This window comes from Haliotis rufescens, unplaced genomic scaffold (assembly GCF_023055435.1).
Source record: "Haliotis rufescens isolate VD_foot unplaced genomic scaffold, xgHalRufe1.0.p SCAF_20, whole genome shotgun sequence".
NCBI classification, from domain to species: domain Eukaryota; kingdom Metazoa; phylum Mollusca; class Gastropoda; order Lepetellida; family Haliotidae; genus Haliotis; species Haliotis rufescens.
The window spans coordinates 19,700,958-19,714,396 of record NW_025963891.1 but is presented as its reverse complement, the minus strand read 5'-3'; the positions used below and the strand labels follow the sequence as shown (position 1 = coordinate 19,714,396).

Here is a 13,439-nt window from a genome sequence, read left to right as displayed (position 1 = left end):
TTTATTTTAAATCGAATATAATTATAAAAAAATAATGTGGTTTATTTTTTTTTAAATTTGTCATCGGGGAGTTATTTTGCTCGTGTCACGGTCTAGTGACCCCTTCACTCCCCGCCTTTATTTCCGACACCTCTCGGCAAAGTCCGGCGCTCGTCAGTCAGGGAATTAGTGGTCCAATTATTTCATTCTCTTGTGGTCTAATGTATTGACTTGATGTATGTTACCTCTTCTATGTTCGCTACCTTATTCTTTTATTGAAAACGTTATTGTATCTATGATTTTCAAACGTTAGGAGAATTGTTATGTACACTCAGATATTTTTCACGTAATTCTGATCATTTTTGCCTCCTCAATAATTGTAAATAGTTAGTTGTAAATCTTTAATGGTACCATTGGATAGCTTATGATCAGCGCTTTATTTGATACTTACAATGCCAGTATAGAGATAGTAGTTATTTTGCTATTAGTGTTTTCCCCATGTTTAGAAACACAATTTGGCTAAGCACCTCAGACTATAGTATTCCCCGGCTGTCCAGGATCTTGTGTCTTCAGCTCCCAGGATTCGTTAAATCGTTTACGATTGTCTCGCTACTGGGGTGGTCACCTTCGAAACTCAGGTTTAGTTGGCAAGTGGTTTCGGGAAACTGTTCGATCTACGTTCTGACTTTGTCTGGTTGTACTAAACTAAACTTAGTAGCTTGGGTTTGCAATAATCAGTTATTCTAGTAATCCGTGGATTACCATCCTTCTCGTGTTTGTCTAGCTAATTAGTAACTATTGTTTCCAATACTCAGTTTTTCTAGTAATCCGTGGATTACCAACCTTCCCGCGATTGTCTACCTATTTGGGAAATTTGGTATTTCCTTGTTCAGCCAAAGTGACTTAATCTTTAGTCGATTAGACCAGTTTCATATTCAGACGTACTCGTATATTTTATTGTCCAAGTGACTTATTTTAGGGAAAGGTCCTCAGTGTTTATTTCTCGCTATGTAACCCAGCAGAGGTTATTCACTCATAAGTTGTTGAGTTAATTGACTCAGGTGTTAATTGTTCGCGGCCGACTTAATTGGCTGTCTGCGCATCTGGTTGGTAACTTGTCAAAGTGTTGGTTTAGCTACTCTCATTTTATTACTGTAATACAGTTGCTTAGTTAAGCCTCTTTTGTATTGACTCTGACGGATTTAATCAGTGATCTTGTCAGCGCAGATTAGGTTTATCTCATCTTTTATTGTCATAAATTAGGACAAAATGCTGTTATTATTAAACCTGTCAACCTATTATTTCATTATTACTTTATTCTTATTTAATGGCACCCCTGATCATTGGAGCACAGCTCCGTGACAATATTTAACAAAAATTCGCATAATGCACAACTGCTGAATAAATAATGTGCTTTTTCGGCCTTTGTTTAAATACAGTAGATATCATATGATTGCAAATTCATTTCTTACCCTTGCCCCTCAGTTTATCTAGCACTTATCAATTCTGATCAGGCGATGGTACAAACAGAGTATCTGAAGACCACTTAATATCCTAATATCCTATCTACATAAGTTAATATACGTTATTATGCCGAATGCAATAGAAACCGTTCTGATATCCCTTAGTGATATAGTTAGTCTTGGGGACATGGATGGACCTGACATCCGGGACGCCGCAATTGTACTTCGTTGCGTCCCTTAGGCATGCCAGGATGCAGTAATTCCAGATTCACATTGATAATGAAACTTTGTTTGACAGGATCATCGACGTGCATCACTTCGGGCTTTCCCTACAAATAGCTAACACGCCATGTTATGAGTAAAATACTGTTCAAATAGGAGATAGACCCAGCTCACTTATTCACAGTGTAGTTAGTTTGGCAAAACCAAGACAACCAGTACTGTGTGTTCCTTCTGTCTCATGTAGATTCTAGATGGCGTTAGTTTCTTAATTATTCAGATCGTCAGGCAGTAGTTTTGCTCTGAAGTATACATGCAGTCTAACTCGGTGTTAACAATGTCTTTCTATCAACTCTCTAATGAAAACGAACACCAATTTAAAGGTGATCCAGTGAGGTGTGATACCTAGCGAAAGCATGATCGCTAAGTTAATACCCTGCGGTTCCCGGTAAACCTCTCCTGACGTCCAGGCCAATACCGCCGCGCTGATCAAATTACCACGGACCGTAATTATTTCTGAACGAAATGTCACAATGACCCACAGTCTTTTATCACTGCTTTCCGAGCGAGATTGATGATGTTCTGATATGCAGTTTACTTCTCTGAAAATATACACGAATATTTCGTTATTGTCAGATGCTATGCAATCTTTTCTTTGCCAGCTTTCAGGTATATACTAATTTGTCTTATTATCCTGCTTCAATCACATATACACATTCATGTAGCTGCAATCAGCTTCATGTAAAGGTATATTGCTCTTGAGGCACAACTCGCAAATATCTTCTCTGAAGCTATCAATTATGCGCCTCAATTATTCTTCTTTACTCTGACAGGGGGCACAGGCGGCCCAGTCGTCTAGGGCGCCGCGATTCGCCCCTTGGGCTCGCCAGAAACCCATGATTGTGGGTTCGAATCCCGATTCGCCCCGATTATGTTTCTAGGTTTGTCAGCACCATACCCGTGCTCGTAGGTTTCACCGAAGTGGTAAACGTCTGAGACCTGCATCACTTCGGGCTTTCCTCCCACATTAAGCTGAAACGCCGTGATATAACTGGAATACTGTTAAAAGCGGCGCTAAACCCAACTCACTTACTCACTCATTACTCTGACACGTTCACGTTCTGCTGCCATCAGATATACACTTATATAAAACTGAGGAGCAAATGAAACTATACACGTCAGTTGATTTTATCATATGTTTGATTTTCAATTAAAAATATCGCAAGTTGGCTGCATGATATCTAAAATATTGACTGTACTGGCGCATAGTACTAAAACAATACTTCTACATGGTTTTATTGTTTAAAATATAGTTTGATTTAATACGTGTAAAAAGTATTGAATTGCATCATACAAAACTGCTTATGACATATGACATATTATCTTTGACAATCATTTGATTCGCATTTTGTGGCACAAATTTACAACCTTTCAAACATGGTTGGAGTCATGTGGTTGCAAATTCATTTCTTAACCCACTATTCATTAAACCAATTTATTTTTACGCTAAATCACCCAGCAACACATTACATTTTACAAACTGTTGCAGAAATGAGTGATGGTTGAATAGACATAATCAAATTTCAACAGTTCTTTCAATTTTCAATTACATGAAATACAAACTGGGTACACTTTCTTTTGCCCCTCGGTTTAGATAAATCTTCTGCTCTGTCCTACGTGTACACCGTCCTTCTCAATAGCTGTCAGTTAATGTATGCATTGTACATATATATATTGTAATGATCTTATCCACAATGTCCTTCTCTTTACCGATCAACATATGTCTTAATCATTCTCCTCCGATCTCATATACACTTTCATGCTCTGTTGCCATCAGCTATAAACGTATGTCATCGACTAGGCACTACGACGTGCATCATACTGCTCTGTTCTGATATATACGTACATGTTCTGTTGCTATCAGGAATATGCCCTGGTTCGATTCCCCACATGGGCAAAATGTGTGAAGCCAATTCCTGGTGTTCCTCACACTGATTTTGCTGGAACAATGCAAAAGCACACGAAACCCGACTCGCTCACTCACTATGTCCTTCTGTGTAAGTTGTTCTGTGGTATTCAGTTTCTTGCCCCACTGTTGACAGGTGTTCACTTAATGGTTTGTTCAAAGTTAACTGATTGAAATTTTGTCATTTATAGTAGTTGGAAAAAGGCAAATGAAATGTCTAACTGTATCAGTATCTGCTTTAACAGTGTTTCAAGATACACTCACACACACTTATTAAAGGAATTTTCTCAGAATATACAAATGTATAACACTCAAAAAAAGTTAAAGAAGACTCTCTTCTTTCATATTACTATAATTAATCTCTCACCATACATTAACTATAGGGGACGGTGGGGGTACCCTAATGGTTAGAACGTTTGCTCGTCAGGCCGATGACCCGTAACAATGTGTACAATGTGTGAAGCCAATACCCGGTTTCCCCAGCCGTGATATTGCTGGAATATCGCTACAAGCGGTGTAAAACCATGCACACCAAATCACTCATTAACTATAGTAATATGAAAAAATCGACTTTAGAGTAGTATACTTACATGTACCGATTTCTTTGTGTGTGATACGGCAACACCAGTAGGTTGAATATAAGGTACATTCTTAAGAACTTCCTAAATATTGGGCACACTGTGGCTGATGTAATGCCAACGTTATTTGAAAGTTTTACAAACTTCTAAACAAAGGTTTCATTTACGTTTTTATTTTAAGTTCATACTATCTCATGCTATTGACACCAGCTTTAATTCCTTCTTTATATTTTTTAATATTTATAATTGTCGTAGTATAATCAAATCTCAAATATTTCCATATGTTACCATTAAAGACTATTTGTTGTTGTATTGCAGATTACCAAGATGATGTTCACTGTAGTGTTAATCTACGCTCTGTGCTGGCTTCCTCTACACGCTCTGAACCTTGCAGGCGACATAAACCCCAGCATTTACGACGGCGAACACATGAATATTCTCTGGATGGTGTCTCATTGGCTAGCAATGAGTAACTGCATGTACAACCCCTTTGTCTACTGTTGGATGAATTCCAAGTTCCGACAGGGCTTTGTTTCAGCCTTCAGGTGTTTAACATGTGGACTTGTTAAGTTCCGGAGGGACAGGGATTCTATGAGAATGCAGAGACAAAATACATACATGACATCAGTGACTAATACTAGCTGCAGAAAGCGATATTTAGTCAAAGATAATTGTATTGACTCGGCGGAAGGTAGCCCACTGACGGGACATAGAAATGGCCGAATGAGTTCACGGACTTAACTGAGGGAGACGGGTGTTCCGCTGATGAACAAATTGGGAAAGTTGATATTGCATCGACACCTCTGAAATTGATGATCTTGACCAAAGATATATTCAAATGTCCATTTTAGGCAACGTTCTTGTATAATGTAAGATACAGGTTCGTAAATATATCCTTCTTTGTACAAACATGGATAAAATGTAGATTTTATTTTGTTCTCTTTGTTTCAAAAGAGCTCCATATAAATGTAAAATATGGCTTGTTTAATTTTCAGTACAATTATGTATTTCATTTTTATGTGTATCTATTTCGACTACGTCTGAGGAGTAAAAACAAGTGTTTTTATATTCATTATTGAAGTGGTTTCTTCACATGTTTACATTTTAAATAATTTTACTTGTCTCATATGGTGATTGCACGCTACTGTAATGCATTTGCCAATTTTGCTTTATGTATTAAGGCGTTTGTCCTCTTGGATTTGTTCAATTATATATATTTGTGCAAATGTGTCATGTTGGTAACAATACTTCACTTCATTTCGGTCAGTACTGAGAGGAAACAAATTGGAACTTCACGTGACAGTCACACGACAAACAACTTGACCCAGGAGTGTTTATAAACTGACGCCAAAAGAAACTTTACCATGGTTTAAATCACTCTACTTTAAAAACCACAAAAGATCGATGCATGCAGTAAAATGTATTGAAAAGATCCAAATCTCAAAGAAATCAATATTTTAATTGACAGTCATAAGCCTCCGATATTGGCATTACAGTTGCCCGAAGTGGGGTAGCAAAACCAAGCTTTCAACGTAATGGACAAAGGGCACCCACATCTAAAATTGCTCAAGTTCAATGACACGTCACGTTAATAGCGTGTATGACAACCCCTGCTGCAAGACACGCAAAAACTCTCCGGCGCACAGAAAAAGTCAGTCGTCTGATGACTGGAAGATATTCTTCGTGGAGGGCCTGGATCAGTTACTGTCGGTCGGCTGGAGAATGTGGTCGCTGTCGAACACGACGATCCTTGCATCCCAGAGGTGTTCTATGGGGGACATGCGTTGGAGGCGTGCAAGGTCACGGCAACGCGTTTATGTTTTTGGCTGCAAGGAAGTTCTGTACATTAATAGGTCGCGTTGTCATGCTGATAAAGGACATCACGTGGCAGCTGTTGTAGAAATGGTAAGAACGTCATACATATAACGCTGAGCTGTCAAATGTCTGTTAACGATGACCAGTGGTATTCTCTCCTGCTCACAACTTCCTCCCCACCCATAACACCCGATCCACCATACGCCACGATCCCCTGAACGCAATATGCCGCCGTTCAACAGACAGAAGCGGATTTCATCAGTGAATACGACCCTCTGCCAGAAACGTCGATGCCAGCGACGTACAATCTAGGCCCATCTTAGTCTATGGCGACTATGTTATGCTGTCAGTAACTGTACTCTGTAAGGTCTGTAAGCCCTAATTCCCTGAGCCCTAAGTCGCCTGGCCACAGTCTGTCGCCGATAATGTCACTGTCTTCATTGGGCGTAGTTAACCTGGGTCTGCCTGTTCCTGGTCTGTCTGATGTCTATCCGGTCAGTCTTTAAGGTTTCGTCAGATTAGATATAGCAACATTGGAGCAACTAAAAGTTCTAACAATGAGGCATGGGTGTGTTCCATCTGGATCAACCCAGGGTCCGCTCGCATTGTTTGAGTGTCAGTCATGGCATTCTGTCGTGCTTTTTTTCATCAGTGTCAGTGTCTGAAATGCCGTCCGTATCATTTATGTACCCTCATTGCACGTGTAGTTTCATCTGCCTTAGCGGTACGTGTTTTTCACTTTTTCGCATTTTCTAAAAAAGACGTACTTTGGACGTCTATCTCTTTCTGCATAGAGCATTGTTGTGTTTGGACGACTTGTTTTGCATTGATTTAGTTTGAACTTGTATTATTACATTTTTGCAATAATTTTTTTCATTTTTAAAGTGGTAAAGTTTCTTTTGGCCGTCAGTTTATTCGTGCGATCTGATGCAGATCAAAGTGTATACCTACATTCGATTAAACATACAATAACCTGTACTAAACGCGGTTGTACTACCACACCATCGTTTTGACGGTTTATGTATATTACACTAAAACCTTCGAACACGTTACAGTGCTGCCCGAGGTATTATTAAGGTAGCACAATTCGACGAGAAGACCTTGCTTATCAATCTTCTGTTAATTCAAGCAGACAGTGAGAACTCCCTCCAGGAATAAAATTGGACCTCGCATTCAAAAGTAACAAAATGGATTGCTCACTGAGTTGGGATCAGGCGAGGAACTCTTCTTATGGAGCGAATTAGGTGGTGATTTACATTTTTATGGTGATTATAATGAATGGATTAAGACTAATAAGGAAATCACTTCCTTGGGGAATATGAGGCGGAATTTCACATTCGCGAGAGAACGTCATGATTGAAATTGTACAACTGAATTGTTGGAAGTATTCTTTTAATCGGGTTACATGGGTGGCCGTCCCAGTCGTCTGAGGCGCCGCAATTCGCTGTGCAGAGTTGCGTCCACGGGCAAGCCAGAAACATTTGATCGTGGGTTCGAATCCCGTATACATCTATTTATGTCAACATTGCTTCATATCACAGTATGAAATGCAACTTGAGGTGCATACTGCTCAATATATTGTAATAGCTCAGATTTCAATAATTTACATCTTACGTAGTCATGAGTATAAGTTTGCACTTTTGTTGTAACTTACAAAGTGAACGTTTTATCATGTAATTAATTCAAATAAACGTTGTGAACGTCTACTGGTCAGTTGCTTAATTTGTCACAAAGTCTTGCAACAAAGAACAAGTATTGAATGCTGAAACTAATAATACATGTTCTCCCTGTATTTTCAATAAAGGCAAGGTAACGTAGGGTACCCGATGATATTAAGAATGATCTTTCAGAAATCAGTAATCAACATGTCTATGTTGTTATGTGGCAGTAGATGTAATAAGTTAACTTATGATAATTGTTAGTGGGAGCAAATTAAAGCGCTCGTAAAATGTCAAGTACTTATCTTTATTGACGTATGCCACAACCAGAATACTTGAGGGCTGTGCGCCTTTGTGTATCGACATTGGGGTGGACTACGTTGTTAATGAAGTTTCAACAGGAAATAATTTCTAGAAGACTGGCCGTACCTACACAAGAGGAAGACGAGTGCGATTCGATGCCTTCTACGACCTGACTTGAGTCGAATGTTCTTGTCCAGATTCAAGAACGGAGCGTGTGCCACATTCAGGCTAATCATTCTGGACATTCGTGAATGTACTGACTTATTGTAGGGCCTGTTATCTATTGCTGCTACCACATACCGACCCATTGCATTCTGTCTTGTGGTTGTAAACCTGGGAATCAACACTTTCAATGTCTGATCCCAGAGTAATATTTGAATGAATGTAAAATATGATCTAGCACAACAGATACTTATATGGCTCAGGTGTCGGGTAACATTGGCCACACTGTCCTGTCCCACCGAATGTGAAAAAAACGATGTGTTGCTGTTGGGCATTCACGATTTTCAGTAATAATAACAATAAAGACACTAGAAGTTAGCTTGTGGGCAGTACAGGTAACTTGTTTCTTCTTCTTTTTAAAATAGAATATTTACATGGTATACATTTTTCAAGTGTTTGGGTGTAATTTTCTTTGGAGAGATTCTTGTCAGATACATGTCCAGTGGCTTTTCTGTTGTGATCGTAGGTTTAAGTCGCCAACGAAACCTTAAATTTGAAATGATATTAATATAATTTCTAAGACCACTTACATGAAAACCGATTCAAAACCAGTAAATAGATCTCAATTGGTCGCTCTTTATCAAAGCTATGAAACGTAGTTCAAAGATTTTATTGATTATATTTCAGCCGAAGAGTGATTGAAAGTAGTGTCCTCAATCTCTCTATGTTGAATCATAATGTTTTAGATGATTGAAAATGTTGTTTAAGCTTTCATGATGTTCATTTTAAGAATATCAGATCAGTTGTGGACGTGTCGATGCTATCAAAACCGATATCTTTTCTATGAAATCGATACAGGAGAAGATTTTAGAAAATAACGAGCCAATAGCCCAACACTTTAAGCTAACGGTCTGTCATTATCCATAATATGGCGTATGTGTCATGTTTAAATGATAGGATGAAAGCACTATGCCATGGCCATGCAATTTCAAGAGCTCTCAGGCATATGCTTTTTCTTTAGCACATGCTTTTGAATGAAAACATATCATGACAAATTCTTTGAAAGTGACAGATTTTGAAAACAAATTGAATGCAGATGATTTTAAAAGTATCTTTATCAGTGCCAACCACCCGAGGCTTACATAAAACCTGTGAACTTGGATAGTTGATAAGTGAAGACACATGAACAATGAATCCGATAGTGATTTCCCCATCTTAAGGGGTTCTTCCGAAACATTCTGAACTTTGTTATACGACACTTCTGGAAGCAACGTCAGCTGTTACCATTTTAATGTATTATTACTTTGCATACACATATGAATAATATGACGTATGAAGCTATTATCGGATTATTTCATCAATAGAATCAATACTAATTTAAGACTATCATAAACAAATGTTCAATAGATTTATATTTCTCATTATTATGCCTATGATTTAAAAGACTTATGCTCAGTCACAAACCAGTACGCGACGTTGGTAGATCAAAGGTTTCGTATTGTTAAGATGTGTATAATATGTGCTGAGTGACATTCACAATGTGATAAAGATACGAGTAATAACGGTTGTATAATTATTCATATTATAAAAAGAAATATTACGTAGTATAAACTTATAAATAGGTAATAATCCGTGCGTTACACAAATGTCAAGGAGCAAAGGTACCCACGAGAAGAAGAATCACACAGTTACAAAGTCATCGTACTATTTCTTCGGTATGGGTGAGTGAGTAAGTAGGGATTTATGCCACTTTTAGCACTATTCCAGAAATATCACGACGGGGGACACCTGAAATGGGCTTCACACATCGTACCCTAGTCTGTTTCCCAGACAATAAGAGAATAAATATAGAAAGTAATTTCACTCAAGTCTTTAATGATTTTAAAAGTCTAGATGCCCGGAGGGCTCCATTCGGATTATATTGTATATTTTGTACATATATTTTTAGATGTGGAAAATTTTATTTCTGGTACTAAATATCTAATTGTACCCATGTGGGGAATACAACTCGAGTCTTAGGCGTTACGCGCGACCGCTTTAACCACTGGCCTACCCCACCGACCCTTCGGTATGGAACCTGTCGTTCGTTACTGGACATGTAAATATACAACGTGAACGCCAGAGAATTGCCCGTTTCCATTATCCGCCAAAAAAATCACTGGGTCTAAAAGACACCGTCCACAACGATAACACTGACACCGACTCAACCCTCGAATGCTGTTATTCCCTTCCGAGAGCGCTTTCCAGGATGAGGTAGGAATGTCATGTGACAATGATGTCATTGGCAGCCTAAATAAATTGTTCTGTGTAAGTACCCGTTCGAGCAGCATGCTGATTGGAATTGTTCTCGTGCTGAAACGTCATGTTTGGATTTTGTTCAAGAAAAGGAATGCCAGCACACGCCAGGATCACGTTCGACCACATCAGGACCCCCTGTAATATGTTTGAGTCGATAAGCAACAACATTAAATTAGATTATGATTAGTTAGTGAAAGGCTCAGTGTTATGTCAGTGGAATCTGTGATACTTATCATGACGAGATTACTTAAGGCGCGGGTCGCGGATATTCGCCTCAGGATGTGTGGTCCGGGTGTCGGTTTCAAGCGATGAATGATTGTGATGTGGCAAGTTTGAAACCTGATCATGTCACCTTCGTGAGATATGTCAGGCAATGGATGTCCATGATGTGTGTGGTGAGAAGGTTTTCGCTGTTGTATTTAGCACTTTTCATGTGAGTGTTCACAAGAGGAAAATTCTCTTAATTTGTTTTTCAAAGGTCCAAATACGACAATACACTGCGGATATATTCAGTATTAAAAATTACAACCAAAATACGGAAATATGCTTCGACTTTATGTTCCTTTCTCCTACATATCTACTTCCAAATTACACATAATCCGATAAAAGGTTCAAGAATTCTGTAGTTTCGCCATGTCGGTCATATTGAATTGTCTTCGGAATAATGAGCTTGTGTTTCAGGTTCAGTATGATTCATACGTCGGTTTGTTCGGAGCAGAAAAATGTTAAAAATATAAAGGAAGAAAGCCAGAAGAACAAATGAACGTAGGGAACGTCAGTAATTGTATTTTATCTGCCCTTTTAAGCCCACAAAATGAATTAAATGTTTGATTACCTCGGTTCTTTTCAACACTCACTACATTTATCATAGGCTTGGGGAAGGTTTTATGCCGCTTTTATATTATACACGTACATGTACCAGCCAAGAGGTCTCCAAGGTTTCAAGCATCGTACCCGTGTAGGCAATCTAACTCGGACCGAACATCGAAACTATTGTTCTTCATGTACCCTACTAATCCTTATTAGTGTTGGGCCCCCCAAAAAGTGAAAACAACATATCCGACTTTCTCCTTATTGTCAAGAAAGTAAACTGTACCGTTATAGTGATTAGTCGGAATCGTACGATGGACTCTCCCTTTGGCAGATATGTAATGTGATTATGGAAATGGTTTTTGGCGCTTATATTTGCGAAGAAGAACCAACTATAACATACAGGTTCTTAACACATCAATACTGCTACAGTTTTTACTTCGGTTTTGTTACTTTAAGGGATTCCCATTTCATAACTAAAACTTCTTTATATAGCAGTGTCAATACTCGTGCATATGAAGTTCTGTCTCATAAAGAAAGTAAATATTGTCGTCTTCAGATAAATCTAACATTTAGTTCGATGAACGCAATGTCGGTCAGTTTGAGTATATAAAGTATATTATGCCCCTGGTCCGGGTCTCGTAGTGTTAAGTCATGTACATGAATTAATGTGCACCTAATTCATTTGCAGAAAATAGCTCAACTAGAAACACATCATGGTGACATGGCTAAATTTCTCCAGAGAATAGCCTCCTTTTCGGTAAGGTACTATCGACTTCAGATAATGTAACGGTTAACCGACACGTAATTGGTCATTATCAATTAATTGTTCTAACATTCCACACGGATGTGCATATTTATTCATACTAGCCAGAATGGTTGTGTACGTTTGACGATATATGTTTCGGCAGGACCGAAGGAGCGTGTCATGGCCTGTGATGTCCGTCATCCGACTTCGTGTCTTCCGTGATTTTATCTTCTCTAAAACCACTCGTGGATCTCGTAGGGCACGCATAGCTCGCGTAGCCGCGATCATACTTACAATGGGTCATTGATATGTTCTGAGCCTCGCATAGAAAGAACTGACCTAAAGACATTACAATTTTTTCTTACAAAATCTCCTTCCACGTGGATACACCTTTGGCCAACAATATAAACTCACGGGCAAAAGAAACGCTGGTTTTATAAACGTTGACACAGTTTTGATCAAAACCTAAAACCATGATTCGATACCATATAAAAACATTATCCCAAACGCACCAACTATTTCCTAGGGGTCGTGGCGAATCAACAGCACGTGATTTTCGGAGAAATACGTTTTTTCCCTCTTTTTGTAAAAAATGCATAAGAAAATGTTCGTGCTAGATTTAGGTATAAATTGTGCACAGAAACCTTCTGTAGCATTGAATCGTTTAGATTTCACCTACAAGAATGCCACGTTTGAGGTCTGAGCAGCGAGAGAGCAATAGGAATGTTGCAGATGGGTGAAACTCAGACCAGAGTTGCAGAAATCATGAACTGTCACAAAACCACCATCGAGAGACTGGTGAAACGGTTTAGAGATACTGGCCGGACATCAGAAAAACCACGAAGTGGAAGACCACGAGTAACCACGCCCAACGAAGACCGCTATTTGCGTATGTTGCATCTACGTAACAGATTCCTCACTGTGACGTCATCAGCACAAAATGCTTTCCAACACACCGTCAGCAGAAGGACTGTAGCCCGCCGTCTCCGCCTTTTTGGTTTGAGAGCTTATCGACCTTTGAGGGGAATGACCTTGACCCGACAACATAGACTCAACATATTGAGGTGGGCTCGTACAGTGCAACGCTGGCAAAGACGACACTGGGACAGCGTGCTGTTTACCGATGAGAGTAGGTTCCAGGTTTTCAGTGCTGACGGCCGATTGCGAGTTTACCGGTGTAGTGGCGAACGTACGTCACGTTGCTACGTTCAGGAAGTGCACCCCATGGCGTTGGCACTGTGATGATCTGGGGCGGTATTTGCGGTGACACCAAGACCGACCTGGTGGTTATAAATGGTAACCTCAACTCCACATATCAACCAGGTCCTTACACCAGCCGTATTTCCATTCCTGCAGAATAATTCCAGAACGCTTCTGCAACAGGATAACGCCACTCCACATTCTGCACGTGTTACAAGAGACTTTTTGAATGCAAACAAC

General features: G+C 39.2%; 1 protein-coding gene across 1 annotated transcript in view; it reads left to right on the top strand.

Annotated features, from left to right (window-relative positions):
- LOC124137401 (RYamide receptor-like) overlaps positions 1-7,716 on the top strand; it is a 73,415-nt gene extending 65,699 nt beyond the window's left edge. The window contains exon 3 of the mRNA XM_046503689.2: positions 4,524-7,716. Coding sequence (XP_046359645.1) covers positions 4,524-4,946 — 423 coding nt within the window. The 3' untranslated portion in view covers positions 4,947-7,716. The remainder of the gene's footprint in view (positions 1-4,523) is intronic.
- Positions 7,717-13,439: the final 5,723 nt, after the last annotated feature.